The following is a 23,391-nucleotide window of genomic DNA, read 5'->3' as shown; positions in this document are numbered from 1 at the left end:
AAAAGTACATGTAATATAACCTTCATTTTGAAAGGAGTAAGGAAATACTTTGGAAGGATGTTAAAAGAGGTAGGTAGGAGAGTTAGGTTGAGAGGAGAGAGTAAAGGGGACAGATGGTCAACTGTTAATGGAAGAGAAGGCTGTGAGAGGGAGATTGGGAGAGTATTTCAAGGAGTTGTTGTTGTTATTCCCAATGTGACCCCAATATGATCCTCATGATATGACCATGACTCCACTAATCTATTTGTATATGTGTTGATATATATGGTTATTGTATTGAATTCATATAATTTTGGAAAAAAAAAGAATTTATATATATATATATATATATATATATATATATATATATATATATATATATATATATATATATATATATATATATATATATATATATATATATATATATATATATATATATATATATATATATATATATATATATATATATATATATATTAGCATACAAGATGTCTTGGTGACCCCAGGAAAAACACTTGGCGACTGCACTTTGGGTTGCAACCTCAGGGTTGGGAAACAGTGCCCTAGACTGTCTGTCTGAGCAATCCCATCTCCCTGAGGAAAGCCACTGCTGAAACAGGGTTTTCCCATAAATCTTTTATATTGTGTTGTTGGCATGCATGGTTATGTACAATGAGGTCTTTCATAATGTGTTGTATAGTATGGGGTGTATTACATCCTGGTCAGTTGTCTGTGGTATTGTCATCCATCCTCTTCTCCTGATTTTTGTGTCATTTGCAAACATGCTGGCATAGTTTGTTGTTCCTTCCGTCATGTCATTGAGATAGACAAGAAACATTATTGGTGCAAGCATTGAACCCTGTGGAACTCTGCTCATTAATGCTCTCCATCTTGTCCTTCACTACTGTCTTCATGTATCTTTCCTTCAAAAAATCATTCATCCTTTCTAGTATTTTGCCTCTTAGTCCTCCAACATACTCCAGTTTCCTTATAGGTTGACTGTGAGGTACTTTATCATATGCTTTCTCTATGTTGAGGTACACATAGTCCACCCACCCCTCTCCCTCTTGCATCTCATCAATCACTCTTGAGTAAAAGTTCAAAAGGCTCAACACATACGTCTTTTTAGATCTGAAGCCAGACTGTCTTTTAGAATGTTAATCTTTTCAAGATATTTATTCCATCAATCTTTCACAATCATTTCATATAATTTCACTACTGTGCTGGTCAGTGATACTGGCATATAATGTAATGGTGTCTCCTTATTTCCACCTTTGTAAATAGACATCACATATGCCCTTTTCCAGTCAAGCAGTACAGTGCCTTCTCTCAACAAACATATAAGAAGACTATGAGTGTTGTCTGCTAGTTGTTTCCTACATTCTTTAAGTATTCAGTTTGAGATCCTGTCAGGTTCTGAAGCTTTTGTCATATCCAATAATCCCAAGAGATTGACCACTTTCCTCACTTCTACATTTATATGTTCTAAACCTGGTTTTTTACTCCCCTCACTTTCCTTCAAAAAACTGCTCTGTTTTGTGAAGTCTGAATGGAAACTTTCATTCATTGTTTCTGCCTGAGCTGAGGCTTCTTCAAAGACCTCACCACCCACTATTAACTTGGTGATTGCTTCCCTGTGTCTCAATTTACAATTTATAAACCTGTAAAACAGGTTCATCTTTGTATATACCTACTGTACTTCTTTCAAAATGACTTTCTTCTTCCTGGTGAATTCTTGTATAGTCCTTCTTAGCTTGTTTGTAATCTTTTGTTTTATTACTTTTCTTCCTCCATTTTCCCCAAGCCACCCCTGGCACTTTTCACAATCTTACTCTTTTTGTTAAACCAGTCTTGTTTCTACTTCTTCCTTCCACTGGTCTTTGGCACATATTTGTTCACTCCTAGGTTGTAAATGTCAAGAAAGATTCCCCATTTTCTCCTTATTCCCATGGTATTCATGAATCCTCTCGGTTTGCTTCTTCAAAGAATTTTTTCAATCCTAAGTAATCTGCTTTCCTAACATTAAGTCCCTTGCCTGTGTGATTCATTCCTTGGCTCTATTTCCTCATTCACCAGCTGGAATTCAGTCATTTCATGATCACTTAAACCGATGGGGCAGTGGTAATTCAGTGAGCTAATGATGTCTGGCTCTTTAGTTGTTAACAGATCTAATGTTGTGGGAATGTCATCTCCTTTTACCTGGGTCACTTCCCGTACCTATTGGGTCATTGTGTGTATTTACCTAATTATATTATACGGGAAAGGGATCTATGCTCGTGGTGTCCTGTCTTTATATCTCGTTTTGTCTAGACTGCTTTTAAATTTGTGTATTGTTTTTGCACACACCACATTCTCATCTAACTTGTTCCAAACATCTATCACCCTGTGGGAAGAGCTGCTCTTTTTCAGGTCTCTTCTATAACTGTCCTTCTTGTATTTACCTAGTTGTATCTTACAGCAAGGGGAGCTACCCTTGCATTTACCTAGTTGTAGATTAATACAAGGGTAGCTCCCCTTGCCGTAAGATACAACTTATGGCAAGGTGAGCTACCCTTGTGGTGTCCTGTCTCTATTTCACAGTGTCTAAATTGTTTTTAAATTCATGTATGGTTTTTGCACACTATCATTTCATCCACTTTGTTCATACATCTACCACTCTGTGGGGGAAGCTGTTCTTTTTCAGGTCTCTTCCATAATTGTCCTTTTCGAGCTTCCTTCTATGTGTCTTTGTATTTCTTGTATCCCAATTTAGTAAGTCTTTTCTATCAAGGACTTTCATACCTCTCATGATTCTATAGATGGTCAACAAGTCTCCTCTTTCTTGTCATTGTTCCAGGGTTGGTAACTATATTTTTGACAATCTTTCTTCCTTTGACAGTTCTGAAAGTGTGGGGGCCATCTTTGTAGTTGCTCTTTGGATTCTTTCAATTTTCCATATATGTACCTAGTTGTATTATACAGGAAGGGAGCTATGCTTGTAGTGACCCATCTTTGCATCTTTCAGCATCAAGTTTGCTCTTAAATTCTTGAATATTATTTGCACACACTGTTGCCTCATCTAATTTATTCCTGATATCCACCACTCTCTATGGGAAGCTATTCTTTTTCAGATCTCTTCTATAACTATCCTTTTTGAGTTTCTTTTTATGTCCTCTAGTTTTTCTCTTGTCCCAGTTTAATAAATCATCTCTATCTAGGACTTCCATTCCTTTCATAATTCTGTAAATAGTAAATAGATCTCCTCTTTCTCTTCTTTTTTCCAGGGTTGTTAGTTCCAATTTGGACAATCTTTGTTTGTATGTCAAATTGGAAAGTGTTGGTGTCATCTTTGTCATTGCTCTTTGTATTCTTTCTAATTTCCTTATATTCTGTTAAGTACTGGGGGTCAGTAGTCTCGCAGCATACTCTAATCTTGGTCTTATCAGTGTAACTAATATTTCCTTTACCATTTACTCATCTAAACAGTCAAAAGCCACTTACATCGACCTTAGTAAATTGAAGGTTTCTCTGACTATCTTATTGATATGTTTGTCTGGTGACATGTCTTTGGTAATAATTACTCCTTGGTCCCTTTCCAAGCTCACTTTTTTGACTTCACTAATTTTATATTTCCTCAATATTCTATTTTTACTTTTTCCAAACTCCATTATACTACATTTCTTGATGTTAAAGTTCACTTCCCACTTTTGACTCCATTTCCAGACTTTAAGTCTTTCTGTAGTGATTCACAAGCTTCCTCTGTACTTACTCTCTTTAGTATTTTTGCATCATCTGCAAAGAAGTTCATATAATATTCCACACCTTCATCTATGTCATTTATATATATGGCAAACATTATCAGAGCCGATACTGAACCCTGCAGGACACCACTTATCATTACTTCCCAGGTCAAGTATTTGTGGGTGTGTATATATGTGCATCTTTCATTCTGTAGTGAATTTGATATACAGGATAATAGCTACACTCTGGGGTATTGTTTCTTCTTCTGTAACTTTCATATCTAGTTTTGAATTTACTTCTGTTTTTAGTTTGGGTTCATCTAAGCTATTCCAGGAGTTGATGCATCTATATGGAAAACTGTGTACACCAGATGTTTAGTGAATCTTTTGTCTTGATCACACAGGGGTCGGGAACGCTTGTTACCTTCTTCACAGTCTGGAGAAAAAGTATCATGCAAGAAGAAAAAGGGCCTAGCATGCAACAATGTTGATGGCAGAATATGCTCTGACTATGCTGTCAGGTTCAAATGCAAATGTGGTAAGAATTTTGTTGCTTTTAATGAGATTTTAATTTTCTTAAGAGTAAGTATTTGAAGAACTCAGTGAATTGCATTTTACTTTGTCTAGATGTTATCAGCATTTCTTATAAATACTCTGGAAATACAGGCAGTAATTGCCAGATAATTGTGTTTATTGCTAATACATAATATCATTGGTAGATATGAGTGTAGAATAAAAAATAATAATTTGAAATGAATAAAAAGTCAGTACCAGATCATTATACAGTACCAGACCATTATACAGCTTCCAGAAAATTTGAATGACCAGAAAACTGGCTATTTTCTTTATACTGGCTAGTTTTAAATCTGGTAGACATTGTAGTAGATTTAATATGCAATTAAAATCCTCAGCAAGGTAATTTTTTTTTATCATTAATGTTACATTTTTCTTATGTTTAATTATTAATTTCAGAACATAAAGAAGAACCTCCTGTAGTAGGTAAGTATAAAGTCACACACCATATTTTAAGATTTAAGGCACCCTTAATGTATGCTATGGATCACCCTCACAGTTTAATATAAAATTATCTATGTCTATGTTGATGGGGCTTGTTTGAAATAAGTACATAGCAGTATATAGTTGTTTTATTTAAATAGGAGTTGTTTATATTATGACATGGTTTGCTTTAATGAAGAGAGATTGGTAGAGGGAATGACAATTAACTTTAGTAATAGATGGAAGAAATAACAATCTATCTTGCCCGGGAGGTAGCCATAGTCAAAGGCATATACCCACTCCCACTCCCACTCATTTCACCCCCACCCATTCCACTCCCATCCATCACCCTTTCTTGCCTCTAATCTTAGCTCCCCATGGATGACAGGTCATCCCTGTATCCCTCCCACTGCCCTTGGTCTTCCCCTCAATTTCACCCCCCCCACCTCTGCCTTCTGCATTTCTTTTACTTATCTTTCATCACTCATTCTTTCCAGGTGTATTATATGTAGTGAGATTGAAATAGACATGCCACACTGGTACATGATTGTATTTGTGTAATCTTTTGTTTTCTGTTAGTAGGAACACTTTATAGGGTCTTTTAACTCTGTGTTCCTAAAAATGTTATTCATTTAATTAGTGTGTCCTGATGGAATGGAATGGTCTACTTGTGCTATCCGGTGTGCTGACACATGCCATGTCTACAAGGCTAGACTGGAACATGAAAGGAAATGCGAAGTTGACTGCATACCAGGTTGTGGATGGCCAGAATATGGAGGCTCCCTATGTCCACCAGGACAAGTAGCCTATAATGACAAAGCCTGCATAGCCAAAGATGGATGTAGCTGCATTTTAAATGGAAATTTACTCAAGGTAATTATCTATTTATTCAAATTATTTTCTTCACCCTGAAAGGAATATTATATATCTGTTATGTTGTAATGAGTGTTTTTTGCCTTAAGTGTAAGGAGATAGCAGCAGGGACATAGTTGATATATCATTAGTGGGGAGAAAATAACTAAGATACATAAGATATAGCTACTCCCAGAGGCTACATCACCCTTCTCCAGTAGACACAAAACTAACATGCAGAAGGCCTGGACAAGATATCAAACTAACACCTGAAACATGTGGGCTGTGCAGCAATAAAACCTCTTAGAGATATCTTCAACAATTTCTGGGTGCACAATGGCATCCCAACAATCTGGAAAAGATCACACATAATATCTATCCCAAAACCAAGCAAACTGTGAGGGAACCCAGCATTCTACAGACCTATCTCTTCTTCTTTCTACCATATATGAAATAATAGACTGATATTAGAGAAAAATAAAAACACACATACATACCTCATCAGCATATGAGCAAAGACTGTCCAAATTAGAGCTACCAACTTTGGAACAGAGAAGAGAAAGAGGTGACCTGCTGACTATCTACAGAATAATGAAAGGAATGGAAGTTTTAGTTAGGGATGACTTGTTAATATGGGACAATGGTAAAACGAGGACTCGAAAAGAAACTAAAAAAAAAGATAGTTACAGAAGATATTTGAAAATGAACAGCTTCCCACACAGAGTGATAGATACATGGAATAAATTAGATGACGAAACAGTGTGTGCAAACACTATACAAGATTTTAAGAAAAAACTTGATACTGAGAGATACAAAGACGGGTCACCATGAGCATAGCTCCCTTCCCATATAATACAACTAGGTAAATACTACAAGTAGGTAAATCAGCACTGATTCAAAGAAGGCCATTCTATCAGCACTCTGCTCACAAACCTCACCCAACAAATATTAGAAAGCTTGAACAAGAAAATAACATCTGGCAGAACAGTAATAGTGGCAATAGATATAAATGAAGCTTTTGATACAGTCCTTAGATCCTGTCAAACAATCTTAAAGAAATCATTATGCATAGTAATGATAAGAAATAGTTGACAGATCTAGCCAGCATCTTAAAATATCCTTCAGCTGGGGACCAAAAAATGTATAACAGGACCCCCCAAGGGTCAGTACTCTCACCAATGCTATTTATATATTCATATGAAACTTCACCCCAAATTCAGAGCATGCCATCAAACCTCTCACATATGCAGATAACCCAGCAATAAGAAACCAACATTGAATAAAAAGCCAGAAACACACAAATTTACCTTAATAAGCTGGATATATAGTTGATACTAAACAATGTCTGCAACCTCTCAGAATTCATTGATGTTGCTTACCCCTGTCTACCGTAGATATAAGAATTACCCAATAATCAGACTAAATGTTTAGCCTCACTCATACATACATATATACATACACAGATGCATGTATTGTAATCTATGGTATCAAAGAAAAACATGGTCTGAATAAGGTTCCAAAGGGAAAAAGAGAAGAATATAGTGACAGATATACTAAAAGAAATATAGGAGGAGGGACAAGGACACGATAAGGCAATAGAAGATATCCATAGAATGGGCAAATATTATGAAGAGAAGAATAGACCTCTTAAAATAAAACTTAATTCACAGAGAATAGCAGAAGAAATATTAACAAACATAGGAAAACTAGCTAAAAGTAAAAACTACAAAAATCTAGGGATAAAAAAGGAATTGAGTAATGAGGAAAAAGAAATGAAAAAACAATTGAGAGGAAGCTAAGGAAAAGAACAAAAAAGAACAGAAAAAGAAAGGAAGGATTTTTTTTTTAGAGTAATGGACTAGACTGAGGAAATGGTACATAAGAGAAAATGAAATGCAGAAGAAAGAAGAAAAGCAAGAAAAGGAAAAAAATGAAAGATATCATATACAAATATAGATGGATTGATATTAGGATTAGATGAATTGAATGACTATCTAGAACAAGAAAAGCCAAATATAATGGGGATTGTGGAGACAAAATTGAAAGGATCATTACCACCAAATAGTGTAGGACAAGGAGTATATAACTGTTGGTACAGGAATAGAGAAACAAAGCAGGGTGGAGGAGTGATGTTATTAACCAAGAAAGGCCTAAATGTGACAAAAATTACAGAAGGAGAGAACAATGTGATTTTGATTAGAGTTGAGGATAGTGATATGAAAAATAGAAAATATGCAGTGATTTATGTACCACCAAAAACTCGCGCATGGAATGAAAGTGAACACTCTAAAATGCTGGAAGACACAAGAAATATATTAAATGAAATACTAAAGAAAGAAGGAAATCTGGTAATTATGGGTGATTTTAACTTGAAAGAAATATGTTAGGAAGAGATGACTGTGAAAGGGGAAGATCACTGGGGAAACATATTACTGGAAATGACCATTGATTACACATTGATGCAATGGGTCAAGGAAAACACCAGAGATAGAAATAACAATGAACCCTCAAGATTGGATTGGATATTTGCTTCAGAACCCGAAATTGTTGATAAAATCAAATACAAGACACCAATTGGAAAAAATGATCACATTCTAATGGAACTAGAATTAAATGAAGAAACGAATATAGAAATAAAGGAAAAACACAGAAAAGAAAGAGTAATGTACAACAAAACAGATTTTGAGAAACTTGGGAATAATTTTAATAATTATGAAACAAAGGTAGAAATTGACAATATGGAAGGAAATTTATAATGAGGGTGTGAATAAATATGTACCTAGACAAAAACATGAAAGGGTATCTATAGAATCCTGGTATAATAAAAAGTGCAGTGAGGCAAAATACAGAGATAAAGCCTGGAAAAGATGGAAGAAGAAAAAAAAAATGGAGAAATGGAAAATATATACCAAACTAAGAAATGAATATGTAAAATTATGTAGAGAAGAAAAAAGATATTATGAAAAGGACATGATAGATAAATGTAAAGATCAACCCAATCTATTTTATAGATATGTAAATGGCAAGCTAAAAAAATAAACAGAAAATACACAAATTACATCAAGGTAATAGAGAACACACAGAAAATATAGAAATGGCAGATATTATGATCAAACATTTCAAATCTGTATTCACCAAAGAAGAAAAGAATCTATAAAACTGGGATAAAAAAATTGAAATAAGATTTCCTCCACTAAAGAAAATAAACATTACTCAGAATGAAATAAGGAATCAAATACTAAAGCTAGACATTAACCAGTCACATGGACCAGACGGAGTTGCAAACTGGATACTGAGGGAATGTATAGACGAACTAACAGGAAAAATATTCAAAATAATAGAATGCTCACTCAAAGAAGGAAAGCTACCAGAAAACTGGAAAAATACCAATATAGTGCTGATATATAAAGGGGGAAATAAGGAAGACCCAACAAATTATAGACCAGTGTCCCTAACAAGTACAATAGTCAAAATTTGTGAGAGAATCATCAAAGATAGATGGACAAAATATCTGGAGGAGAATGATATTCTGAACCCGTGGCAATTTGGATTCAGACAAGGAAGATCATGTACCACCAATTTAATTTGGTTCTATTCAAGATTGATAGATATATTGCAGGAAAGAGATGGCTGGGCTGATTGTGCATTTCTAGACCTACAAAAGGCATTTGATAAAGTACCACACAGGAAATTACTATATAAACTGGAAACAATAGGAGGCATACATGGAAAACTGTTGAATTGGATGGAAGACTTCCTACATGGAAGAAAAATGAGAGTGGCCACAGAAACAAGTTGCCCCAGGTGCAACCATTATACAGACATTGAACACCTATACTGCTAACTATACCCAGAGAACAACAATAAGAAACATATTTCTTTTTTTTTTTAGAGGCTTATGGGCCAATCCAGTTGGAGTCGTTGATCCTATGTAAGAGAGATCTGAGGAAACAAATTGATTATGAACAACTCATAAGAACTACACTTAACCATACATTTACAATATGATATCCATCAATCAAGAAAACAAATAGATATCTATAATCAACACAAAATAAAGCACTAAAACAATATCTACACTCAGAAACCAAAATCCTTCTCATTGAACAGCAAATAAAAAAATTCTTCCATCAATCTTAGTACTCTTGTCACTACTCCATACACCATTACTGGTTTTATTCATATTTTGTAGATTTTTTATATTCTCTTTGGCATGCTCTCATAGTAATGATAAAGAAATCCCACCAAGCCTTTCCTTTTCTCTTCCATTTCTGCTTCACATCCTCACTTTCTATCAGGATTAGACCCAAGCATTTAAACCCCCTCTTGGAGGCTCACTTGCCATTGCAATGATCTTGGATCCATTTCCTCCTTGGTCAGTGCTGTTATCATCTGATTGTCAGTGAATAGTATTTCCCAAGTTCTTACTCAATTTTGACATACAGTGATTTACAGAATGAAAGCAAAATTATATCACTATAAGTTTGCATTGGCATTAGTGGCAATACTTGAGGGATGGAGTCTAGGAAGGTTCTGCATTACCCACTAAGAATTTCCAACAAGGTGTTGGAGCAACTAATTTTATTATGAAAAGAACCCATAGTCTCAAATACTTGTACCCCTTCAGAAGACCTTATGTTTGAACAAAGTTTTTCTCTAGGCATTATGGTGGAAGTCCTCTGATACTATGTTACATATAAAGTTTTTCTCATAAATGTTTGATGACTTGTCATTTTCAGCCAACTGAGACATTTAAGACTACATGTGAAACATACCAGTGTATTGATAATGAAATCAAGGTGAGAGAAGATTGCTGCAAGATGAATGGAGAATGGATTCAGGTAAGATTATGATTATTATCATCATTGTCATTATCATGCTTCTAGAAGGAGGCTTATTGTGATAATTTGTATTTAACTAATAGTAATATATAGGAAAGGAACTACACTTGTTGGATCCTTTTTATTTTCTTCTCTAGCAGTAGCTGGCATGGAAACAATTTATGTATGATGAACAGGTCAGTTGTGATTGACCATGAGAGTAGCATGCCACAGATGGACAAAAATATGAATGTTAAAAGAGAATGTCATGTTGCAGTGTAGATGTAGATCACACATATCCAAAGAGTACAAAGTTCATCTTTAATTAACCCATACATGTATGGGTTAATTAAAGTTCACAAATAAAACAATCCTATTAGGCCCATTATTAGCTCAACAGGATTGGCTTCTTACAAATTATCAAAATGGCTGGTAACTTTGTTAAACCCATTAATAGGAAAAATCTCTGGAACGAACATAGAAAATAATGTTGATTTAATTGACCAATTAAACTGTTTAGAGTTAAATCATGATTTCAGATTAGTTAGTTTTGATATTATTTTGTTATTCACAAAAGTTCCCATAGATGACTTGCTTGAATTTCTTGCAGATGAACTTCCCAATCATAACATAGCTTACGATACCAAAATTATTATTGACCTTATTAAGTTGTGCATAAAGGATTGTAAATTTTAATTTAATGGAAAGTTTTATCAACAGAAATTTGGAATGGTGATGGGTAATCCTTTATCAGCTGCCTTAAGTAACCTTTATATGGAATTTTTTGAGTCGAAGATTTTAAGTAATATATTGCCAAATAAGGTCAAATGGTTTCGGTATGTTGATGATATCCTTTGCATATGGCCTAGCAATGAAAATCTCAATTCATTTTTTACAGAATTAAATAACTTAGTCCCCTCAATAAAATTCACTGTGGAGATTGAAGAAAATTCAAGCATTTCTTTTTTGGATTGTAAAATTTATAGATGTGATAAGAAATTCAAATATAATGTTCACCGTAAACCTACTAATGTAAATTCATATATTCATTATTACTCTGCTCACCATGTTAGAGTTAAGAAATCAACATTCTCTTCTATGTTTCTCCGTGGATTACGCATTTGTAGCCCTGAGTTTATTAATGATGAGATATGTAAGATTTATGAAATTGGAAAGCAGTTAAAATACCCAAAACACTTTTTGAATAATTGCTTTAAACATGCAAAAAGGACATTTTATAATACTGAAAGGAAACAAAAATTTGATAACACAAACCTGTTGATACTTCCATACAATGAAAATATGATAGAAATTCCCAATATCCTAAAACATTTTAATATTAATGTTGTCTTTAGAAATAATTCCACTGTTAAAAATCTATTGATAAAAAACTCCCCAAATGATTATAAGGGATGTGTTTATAAAGTATCATGTTTCATTTGTAATAAATATTATGTTGGCCAAGCAAGCAAAGATTTAGAAGTAAGAATAAAACAGCATAAACATAGCATTAAGACAGGCCAGTATTCTAATGCCTTGTTTACTCATGTAAGGGATTTTGACCATCCGATCAACTGGAAAAATACAACAAAAATTGTACCATGTAAAGATATGACTGAAAGAAATATTATAGAATCCTGTATCATCAAACATGACTATGAAAAACTCCTCAATAACAATTTAGGTCTATACAAACTTGATCCATTTATTGTTAAGAGTATATATGATAATTACTGTAAGGATTAAGGTCACTCACCCCAACCCTTCAGGACTTGACCTGACCTGATATAATTAGCTCAAGTGTGAAACCTCTCTCATGTGTATATATATCTCATCTTACTGTGTACTTATTCATTCTATTGTAATATATATAAACTTTTTATCCCACAGTCGGAAAAAGAAGATACTAATGTCAAATGTTCTGTATATTTCGATCACTAATTGTGACCCTCTTCAGCAGAATGAATACATAGTGGAAGGCATATACATATATACAAAAAATGTGAGGTGGGAAAAGGAACAAGCTTAGGCTACGTGACCGACACTCCGCAGGTCGTGTGGGATTTTGTGACCTTGGAGTAAATGAGGTAACACTTGGTTGCCTGCTGAGGTAGTAATGCAGTCAGGTGACCACTGACCATTTGATATGTTGAAATTAGGGAAATATTTGATCAGGGAAGACTCAATTATTTTCCTTCTGAAGCTACATTTTGATTTATAAATTATTTTAGCATCATCCCAATGCATGCAGTGATTTTTATTTGCAATGTGCTGAGATACTGCGGAATTTTCTTGACCATATTTTACAGAATTCTTGTGCTCTTTTATTCTGGTTGCCAAGTCTCTTCCAGTTTGTCCCCAATAAACAGTATCACAATCTAAACATGGCAACTTATATATTATATATAAACTTATATATTATATATAAACTTATATATTATATATAAATTTTTCCCTAATTTCAACATATCAAATGGTCAGTGGTCACCTGACTGCATTTACTACCTCAGCAGTCAACCAAGTGCTAGCTCATTTACTCCAAGGTCACAAAATCCCATGCAACCCGCGGAGCGTCGGTCACGTAACCTGAGCTTGTTCCTTTTCCCACCTCACATTTTTTGTATATATGTATATGCCTTCCACTATGTATTCATTCTGCTGAAGAGGGTCTCAGTTAGTGATCGAAATATACAGAACGTTCGACGTTAGTGTCTTCTTTTTCCGACTGTGGGATAAAAAGTTTATTTTATTAATGTGCCACGACATTACTTTATTGTGATATATATATATATATCACAAATTATATGTATGTATGTATGTATATATATGTATATATGTATATATGTATCTATTTATCTTTCAATAAGAACTTTTCTCCAAAGACTAGTTTCTACTTAGCTCATTCTTCAAGTGTAATGAACATGTACCAGCATTTTTAATTGAACTTCAGGTTTTACTGTAATCATTGAAGATGAACTGTAGATGTAATTGAGAAAGCATTTATTACATGCCTCTATTATTGATCTATTATATATATATCTATAATGTTTATTATTATTTATTATATTATTATTTTATTGTTATGTCATAATATTATTATATTAATATTTGTAATTATATTATTCATTATGTTATATGCTTACTTATTATATATATATTATTTTATCTAATACAAGGCCATTATCTATATTGCCTCTAATAATTAGCTGCAATATGTAATAGTACAGCTTTTTAGTAGACAAATGCTATGGTATAAAACTATTTAAAACTGTTTTCAGCCAGGTGAGACTTACGTAATAAATGAATGCCAAGAGTACATATGTGAAGGAAATAAGATGCACTTTGTTGACACCTGCATTTCATCCACACCAACCCCATTGGAAGTAAGTAATAATGTAAGAGAGGTTCATTGAATAACTATCACCTTCATATACCATGATAAATATGAATAAGACACTGTGTTATGTAAACACAAACACGATTGCATCCACACATGGACTAAACATGGCCAAGACACTAATCACACATTAATTAAGACAGTCTTGATTCAGTAATGATATGGTACCTGGAAAAGGACACAACTAAGCTCGGAGAATTCCTATGGGACATTACAAAAAAGCACCTCTGTCTCTGTCTCTGTTGCTGTCTCTGTCCCTCTGTCCCTCTGTCCCTCTGTCCCTCTGTCCCTCTGTCCCTCTGTCCCTCTGTCCCTCTGTCCCTCTGTCCCTCTGTCCCTCTGTCCCTCTGTCTGTCTGTCTCTCTCTCTCTCTCTCTCTCTCTCTCTCTCTCTCTCTCTCTCTCTCTCTCTCTCTCTCTCTCTCTCTCTCTCTCTCTCTCTCTCTCTCTCTCTCTCTCTCTCTCTCTCTCCCTCCCTCTCCCTCTCCCTCTCCATCTCCGTCTGTCTGTCTCTGTCTGTCTCTGTCTGTCTCTCTGTCTCTCTCTCTCTGTCTCTCTGTCTCTCTCTCTCTCTCTCTCTCTCTCTCTCTCTCTCTCTCTCTCTCTCTCTCTCTCTCTCTCTCTCTCTCTCTCTCTCTCTCTCTCTCTCTCTCTCTCTCTCTCTCTCTCTCTCTCTCTCTCTCCCTCTCCCTCTCTCTCTCTCTCTCTCTCTCTCTCTCTCTCTCTCTCTCTCTCTCTCTCTCTCTCTCTCTCTCTCTCTCTCTTTGTTCCTCTCTGTGTCTCTTCAAGAGATCTCTTGATGAGACCAAGGACCACTGCTAGCTCCCTTGAGATTGTGCATTTTTGTAAAGGAAATCTAGAACAATAACTACATTATTTTTCATACCAATTACATGTTCTTGTGAATACCTCTACATAGTCAAGAACTATGATATCAACTTGTTAGAATTTTTTTTCATAAACTAATTTATATATACAATTTTCTCTATTGCAAATGCCCCCTCCTACCAACAGTATTTGCTATTCTCATGATTATACTCTCCATACTTTAAATTTTTCAGTGTGACACCTGGACAGATTGGCAGAATCATAACTATCCCAATGAAAAGGGAGAGTTTGAAATCTTAAGTGACTTAAGAAAAGATAACACTATCTTTGAGACGTACTGTGAATACCGAACTCCAGATTTGGCCAGATGTAGGATTTCTGGACAGGGTATGTGAATACTTTTTCAGTATTTGTATAAGTACTGGTTTATGATCATTCAATTTCCTGGAGATAGGGCCAGGAATGATAATTTCCATATTCCTTATAGTGATTAGCTGTGGTACAGTATTTTTAAGCTATGATACTTTGTTTAGTAACTACTGACTTATAGCTGAGATATTGTACCATCCAATTTGGATCACAGATGTCCATCTGAATGTGTGTTCCTATTAATTGTGAGGGCTCAGTTTTTGTTTATGTGCACTGTACAGGTTCCTTGTGTTTTCTCTCATGTTTTAAGTAGTGATGGAGTGGTGCTACACACCTGAGTGGAGTTGTGGGGATGTTAATATAAAAAAGAAAGAGGATATATTTTGTGAAAATTGGCAATGGCCGCTTTAATTTTTTCTTCCCTGTTATGAACATAGATAACTTCCAAAATATAGTATTGGGTTATAAGGGGAATTAGATATAGTTTGTTCTGTATCTATACATTATGAAATCCTTAAACTTAAATGGGTTGCATGACTGGAATTATTAATCATTTCAAAGGGCTCGTCTTACTTCAGGCTAACCTGCTAGTCCATTTCCTTTCCTGATGATATGAATAAAAAAGCTCACAAAAAATCTGCATATAGATGCACTTCAAATGAAGATATCACCATACCAGCAGTGGGTAATCAATGGCCACACTGTGTTCTCCTATGAGTTTAGTTTCTGATTACAATGTTCAGACTAATGTCATAGTATTGCTTTTAGGTGGGGTTTGGGAAATGTACCACAAAAAACATGGCACACCTCACTTAAAAAGATAGAATGTTGCCCCTTGTAAGTGTATGTGTGGTGAGTAGTGATTCATTTTAATAGACATATGGGACAATATTTATGGACCTGTTGGAGTGCAGGGTCTGGCTTGAAGTCTGTATAACTAATAATCTTGGCTATTAAAGGTGTGTCACAATATAGATATATTTCCAAAGGAAGTGAGGAAGTGTGTATGAGAAAAAAAAATTGACGCAGCCTGAAGGGATTTCTCCCTGTCTTCTCCTTTTTTGCATGAGGGGACAGAGAGGGGGGTCGCCGAATTTATGAAGCGGCCTTGCTGTGGATGTGCTGTGTCTTGCGACACTGCTTCTGACCCAGGGCGGTGGACAAGATGCAGGGATGACCCATCATCCAGGAGGTGCCAAGATAGGAGGGAGGGAGGAGGGTGGAGGGGAGTGGAACATGTGGGAAATGGAATGGGTGGGAGTGGTTTTATGCTTTTTTCTTTTTGGCTACCCCCCATGTAGGGGGAGAAAGCCTTTGGTATATGTATGTATGTATGTATCCAAAGGAGGTGGTATTTCAAGACTGGGAGGAACTAGGATATGAGAGGAGCTATTGACCTGTTGGGGTGCAAGGTTTGGCTTGAAGTGAAGCCTTCCAGTGACTCTGCATAGCCTGCGAACCCTAACATTCTCTGATTATGAATCCATGGTGGTGACTTCCTATTCATATGTCTTTCTATGTCTAGCTAATAAGAACTTATAATCTAGGGTGGACATTTAGGAGGGAGAGAAGGTTCTGAAATACATGTTCCTGAGCATTGTGAGACACTTAGAATTTTTGGACAAAGACTAATAGATTGAAGTCATGGCACATTTTCTCAGACCTGTTTTTAGCTGTAAGCAGGCATTGGGGGTAGCATTTAGCATAGAGGAAGGGAGGAATGGGGAGGAAAGAGAGTGTTAGCATGGGCAATGAAGGGAGTGGGAAATGGGTTACATATGAAAAATGAAAGGAGGGTTTCCATATATTCAGATGGTTGGATGTGTTTTTATGTGTTGCCTGTGTGTGTTGAAATTTCTCCCAGGGATCTTATCCAGTAATCTTGAGTAGTATAAAGGAATGTGAAATCTTTCTCCTCTTTTACTTTTGTAATGAGTTCTCTTCCCAAGGAGTAGTTTAAGGATGGTCTTTTGCCACCATTGCCCATTTCCAGTACAGTACTACCTCTCATTAACAGACTAAAAGGGTGGTAACGGTGTCTGTTGATGTGAATAATCCATTGATTTGGAGTGGTTTTTGGGTGGCATAGTGATTGCACACACTAAACAACAGCACCAAAAACACCGAAAACACAGCAAAAACACTGAAAGCACAGCTAATTAACATCTGTTAATGAGAGGTCTCACTGTACTTTGCATTTTTTGATGTTGAACTTTCCCATTCTTGGCTCCATGCAGAAATAATGTCAAGATTTTTTTGCAATACTCTACCATCCTCCTCATTTTTCACTCTTCTCATTATTTTTGCATCATCTGCAAATATGTTGGCATACCTTGTTCCTTCCATCATGTCGTCATTGACATAGACAAGAAACATTATTGGTGCAAGCACTGAACCTTGTGGAACTTCATTCGTTACTGCTCTCCATCTTGATATTGTATCCTTTACTACTATCCTCATGTATCTTTCATCTACCCTAGTATTTTACCTCTCAGTCCTCTAACGTGCTCAAATTTCCACACAAGTTGACTGTGAGGTACTATGTCAAATACCTTCTCTATTTGAAGGTACACACAGTCCATTCACTCCTCTCTGAAAGTGCATCAATCACTCTTAAATAAAAGCTTAAAAGGTTTGATGCACATGACCTTGCAGATCTGAAGACAAATTGACTATCTGTCAGAATGTTAATATTTTTCAAGATATTTGGTCCTTCAATCTTTTACAATCCTTTCACATAATTTCACTATTGTGCATGTCAGTGATATTGGCCTGTAATTTGGTGGTGTCTCCTTATTTCCACCTGTGTGAATTGGCACCATATTTTCCCTTTTCCAATCAAGTGGCACACTGCCTTCTTTTAATAAACATGTAATAAGGCTGTGAATCTTGTCCACTAGTTGTTCCCTACATTCTTTAAATATCTAGTTTGAGATTTGGCCAGGTTCTGAAGCTTTTGTCATATTTTATGATCCTAAGAGATTGAGCACCTCCCTCATTTCTATGTTTATATCTTTAAAACCTGTTTTTTGTTTGAGTAATGCAAGACCATAGCAGTTTAGGATGAGATAGTCTAAGTCATCTGTGTGGTGACTGTTTGGGGCAATTTGATTCAGTGGCCAGGCCTATTCTATGTTGGTACTGTTTCAGTGCTGGATGGTGACCTGCACAAAGTCATGCCAGTGTGGTTCTTGCTTATTGTTGGAGGGAGTTCTTAGTTGAGCTGATGTCTGGGGTAGTCAAGTATGGAGTTTGGGAATTGGTTTTGGGGTGCTTGTTTTGTAATCAGTGAGTGTGTTTTTTGTGGAGACATGCTGTGAAGTACAAGCAGTAGGTTGTTGTAGATGTTGGAGTAATATGCTGCTGGTGTATTTTTTAGTTGTGTTCAGTTGTTTGAGCTAGTGTTGTATGGTGAAAGGGATGGGTGGGATTCAAGGCTCTTTCATAGAACTGTGTACCTTCAGTGTCATGTGATATTCTATTGGGAAGACTGGGTTCAGTGTGCAGATGTTCTAGTGGAGTGGTTTTAGTGCATCCTGTCAGTATTCTCATTACTTTATTTTGTATAATTGATGAGATGTCTACATTTGTTTGTCTGATTATTGGGAACCATGCAGTGAGTGTGGTTCTCAAGAACTAGTTCTAGACCCTGATTAGAGTTTTCTCTAGCTGACAAAAGGCTGTGCTCACAACTGATCATTGCATGTTAACTTTCTTGTTGAGTTTTACTCTCAGATTCTTGATGTGTGGGCTGGATGACACGCTTATTAAATGTTAGGCCCAGGGTTCTTTTCCAGTGAAATTACTTAGCCATTCAATTTTATTATTGGATAGTTCTTTGATTCATGGTTGTCTTGGGTGAGCAAAATTGCTGATGATATCTAAAGGGAGGCCTCTAATTTATTTCTTGTGAGGCACTGTTCTAGTTAGTCTAAGTAAATTTGGTTGTTTTTAGCAGCTACTTTGTAGTTTCTATGCTGGCTTATCATTGTAATGTCATCTGAACAGGCAAGTGCTTTGCTGTTATGCTTAGGATCTGGTGTGAGGAAATCATATGTGAAGATGTTGGATAATGCAGGTGAGAGCATAGCTTCTTGAAGGATTCCATTGTACAAGGTACTCAGAAATTTGCCTTATGAGGAGAGGCTTAGGCACCTTAACTTACACACTCTGAAAAGACGCAGAGTGCGGGGTGATCTAATAGAGGTATTCAAATGGATTAAAGGGGGATGCAAACAAGGTCATCATGTTAACACAACAGGGCAGGACTCGCAGTAATGGATTTAAACTGGACAAATTTAGATTTAAGAAGGAAATAGGCAAGAATTGGTTTACTAATAGGGTAGTTATCGAATGGAATAGACTTAGTAATCATGTAGTGAGCGCTGAAACTATCAGTTGTTTTAAGAAATGGTTAGACAACTTTATGAATGGGGATGACAGGTGGTAATGGATATGGAGCTGCGTAGTGTGGGCCTTGTGGTCTCTTGCAGTCTCCTTCATTCTTATGTTCTTATGTTCTTAAGGTCCCAGACATTTGGCGGTTTGTGTAACTGCATTATCTGCCAGCTAAGAAATCAAGTTTGTTAGCCATATATTGTTTTTATGATCTGCCATGGTAGTATGTATCTGGAAACTTCAAATACCTTATTTATAACTATTGCCACTGCTCTCTCTGGTAGTGCTTTCTTGTTAAATTCCTCTGGCACTTGAGTGATGTTTGTAAGAAGTGTGTTGGCGGAGTGGTCCTCCTTAAATTCATGTTGGTTCGGGAAAGTGGGCTGATTGATTATGTTTCTTCTGCAATTAGTCTTTCAAGCTACTTAGATATGGTGGATAGTAATGAAATTGGTCTGTAGAGTACAGGATTTTCTGATTGTTTGGTTTTTATATGAAGCTTACATGTGATATTTTATAGGTTACTAGAATTTATTGTAAAACCAGGAGTGGTTGAAAGTACCAGTTAACCTCTTCAGTATGAATCAAATATTCATGCAGAATTTAGCTGCCTGATGTATGATGATGCATCACAATATGTGCATTATAAGATATAAAGTTACAGCTGTTATACTTGTTCCCTTTCACCCAGAATGTTTGTAACCACTGAAAAAGTGATCAAGCCTGTTCACAGAATAAGAGGGTCACTCAGCTACAACAACAAAATAAATATAATCAGGAAGCCGACATTGGCATCCTCATATACTCACTTGTGCCTTATGATGCCTAAACAGGTATCATTGTATTTAAGGGGTTAATGCCTTTATTACATTTGGACTTAGGTGTTTGAGATGAGATGGATGTTTTTTTGATATACTCCATACATAACATAATGAAATAAGAAATACATAATTTTCTCTTGATCATACATACATACATACATATACCAAGGCTTTTTCCCCCTTACAAGGGAGGTAGCCAAAAAGGGAAAGGCATAAAATCATTCCCACCCATTTCATCCCTGAATACACTCCACACCCCTCCCACCCTCCCTCTTATCTGAGCACCTCCTGGATCATAGGTCATGAGAACTAAAATATTGTTTGTCATTATTTAGATTTTGGGTGGGTAAATGATCATGGTGTATGTATAATTTTTTTTTTTTTTGCCTATTGGTTCTGTTCCTCCTAAACTTGAAATGCATTTATTCATGTTATTTTTTTCTCTTTGCAGATGACCTTATTTTCAATAACATAAATGCCACTGAAGTCACTGGGCAAAATGTGAGATGTGACGCTGAAGGCCTCATCTGTTACTCAGATCTAAATCTTGGTACAGATGGAAATGGGTGCTATGATTATGAGATACAGTACTTCTGTGCTTGTGAACCCTTCACCACTACTACTCCTGCTACTACCACTACTACTGCTACTACTACACCTATAGGTATTGATATAAATTTATTCCATTTTTATATCAACTATAAATCATTACTTCACCATAATCTTTGGTTGGCCATCCTAGATGTGAAATGATGTGTAAGTTCCAGAGACCCCATGGGGCTGCCCTCTGGGTGAAGGTGGGTTGAGTTGAAGTGTTTTTGTTGGTGGATATCAATGGGGTCCCAGGTGAGTTGGGTAAGGAACTACCATTGTTAAAGGAAAGAAAAGGAAGAGTTGATATTATTGTTGTGTTCAGGTAAGTGAAAATAGTGGGTAAAACTAAGAGAAAAGATCTCATGATCTTGGATTGAAGGGTATCACATATTCATAAAAGCGCATTAAAAAAGACCACACATCTAAAAGATACCAACAGCAAAATTTCCATCAACTGGAGTAGCCTAGAAAATTATATAGCCCAAGTTAAAACTATAAGCATACTTAGAACTAGGTATGACAGATGGAGAAAAGATTAGACCACAGAAGCATAGCTTCTTTCCTGATTATTATATCACTGTGTTGCCACAAATATTTCTTGCAAGAGACCCACAGCTCCCAGGTAGCTAGCAGCACCCACTGGATTGGCCCATAAGTTACTTGTATTTACCTAGTTGTATTATACAGGAAGGGAGCTATGCTCGTGGTGACCCGTCTTTGTATCTTTCAGCATCAATTTTTTTTTTCTTAAAATCTTGAATGGTGTTTGCACACACTGTTTACCCATTTAATTTATTCCAGGTATCCACCATTATGTAGGAAGCTATTCTTTTTCAGATATTTTCTATGATTATCCTTTTTGAATTTCTTTTCATGTCCTCTTGCAGAGTATATATTGTGCTCTTGTCTGGTAAAGCTAGAGGAGGGCAATATAAGATGAGATGTTTGGTGTCTTATGTGGTGATTGTGCCTGAGGGTAATGACCTAAGTATAGATGTGTTAGTGTTACTCTTGTGAGTATTAAAGAGTCATTTCTCAGCTGGGTTGTATTCATCTAATAATAAAAAAATAATTAGATAAATATATTTATGTACTGTTAACTTGGCCAACTAATCCAGCACTTCATGAGACCGCCTCAGCCATCAACCCAGCTGAGAAATATATTCAAATACTCATAAGAATAACACTTGCACATCTATACTCAGGTCACTGCCCAGCACTATAACCAAGTATCCAAGTTGTAATCATCATACAGAAGACAAGGAACATATGATTTTACATGGACCTGCACAAACTTCAGACAACTCCACAAAATTCCTTTACTGTTGTGACTTATGAGCCAAACCAGTGGCAATAGCAAAATTTCCAGAACCCATGTATCTCTTGCAATAGGAATTGATTGCTGCAATAATTTGTCTATCAGTATCTATATACATACATATACTAAAGGCTTTTTCCCCCTTACAAGAGAGGTAGCCAAAAAACAAAGGCATAAACACCACTCCCACCCATTCCATCCCCACATAGTCCACTCCCATCCACCCCCTTCCCTCCCTCTTGGCTCCTCCTGGATGATGGGTCATGCCTGCATCTTGCCCACTGTCCTGGGTCAGCTGCAGTGTCTATGTACCAAGAGCTTTTCTCCCCTGATACTGGAGGTGACCAATTCAAAAGGCATGCACCCACTCCCTCCTATTTCACTCCCACACATTCCACTTCCATTCCACTTCCATCCACTACCCTTGTTTCCCTCTCATCTTAGCGATATGTGCTTATTTGAGTACTTAGTTGGTTTGAGGTTGGTGTTTGTTTTTTTACAGTACATCAACCTATTTCCATGTAGCAGAAATTTAAGGGCATAATCTGTTACTTTTATCATGAATGTCTTACTTCTTTCTAAAAAAATTCTCTGTTTGCAGAAATCTCCACAACAATTACAACCACAACGACCATGGTTACACCCCCAGCACCATGTGATGAGTCTTTTGTGTCTTTGATCCGTTCACAACCCCGCCTTCCCAACAGTGCATTCTCTGCCTCATCATCTACTAAGAATTTTGAGCCATGGAGAGCTCGTCTCGATGGGTTCCAAGGTAAGAATAACAATCAGAGTTATGAAATTACTGAAGGTGAAAATAATTTATTACACTAGAATCATGGAGGAAGAAAAAGGAAATAAAAAAGGAAACAAAACTTACCAGAATAATAAAAAGAACAACTAAAGCAGGTAAATAGAAATATCATAAATCTAATAAACAACAAAGAAAACTGGGAAAGACTAACTAGCAAAACAGATGGAAAATCAGATAGTCTAAATGTGGAGAACTATAAAAACCATCAAAATTTCAAAATTAAATTCCCCCATCCCATCCATAAAGCAGTTAGTCTGCCTCAGGGTAAAATACCATCATGAAAACAGCAATATGACATTATCAATAAGCGTTTCTCCAAAACAAGCTTCAAGGTCAAAACAGCAACCAAACTGGTCCCCAGTCTGGCAGATACATATTAGGAAAGACAAGTTATATTATTACACTTTGTGATTTCTTTTAACATAAATGAAATATCCTTAGGTTTTATTAAAGTGGATTTATGAGTAAAAAAGTTTTGGTACCT

General features: G+C 36.0%; 1 protein-coding gene across 2 annotated transcripts in view; it reads left to right on the top strand.

Moving 5' to 3' along the window:
- LOC143018223 (hemocytin-like) overlaps positions 1–23,391 on the top strand; it is a 184,722-nt gene that overhangs the window by 84,924 nt on the left and 76,407 nt on the right. For both annotated transcript variants that reach the window (XM_076173462.1, XM_076173461.1), the window contains exons 42-49: positions 4,106–4,239; positions 4,674–4,700; positions 5,338–5,570; positions 10,289–10,390; positions 13,648–13,752; positions 14,827–14,980; positions 20,633–20,845; positions 22,695–22,868. In XM_076173462.1, the coding sequence (XP_076029577.1) occupies positions 4,106–4,239; positions 4,674–4,700; positions 5,338–5,570; positions 10,289–10,390; positions 13,648–13,752; positions 14,827–14,980; positions 20,633–20,845; positions 22,695–22,868 (1,142 nt within the window). The remainder of the gene's footprint in view (positions 1–4,105; positions 4,240–4,673; positions 4,701–5,337; positions 5,571–10,288; positions 10,391–13,647; positions 13,753–14,826; positions 14,981–20,632; positions 20,846–22,694; positions 22,869–23,391) is intronic.

This window comes from Oratosquilla oratoria, chromosome 34 (assembly GCF_046742065.1).
Source record: "Oratosquilla oratoria isolate Oo_2021 chromosome 34, ASM4674206v1, whole genome shotgun sequence".
Classification (NCBI taxonomy): Eukaryota; Metazoa; Arthropoda; class Malacostraca; order Stomatopoda; family Squillidae; genus Oratosquilla; species Oratosquilla oratoria.
Note: the sequence above shows the minus strand (reverse complement) of the source record. Positions and strands in the feature narration are given on the sequence as shown.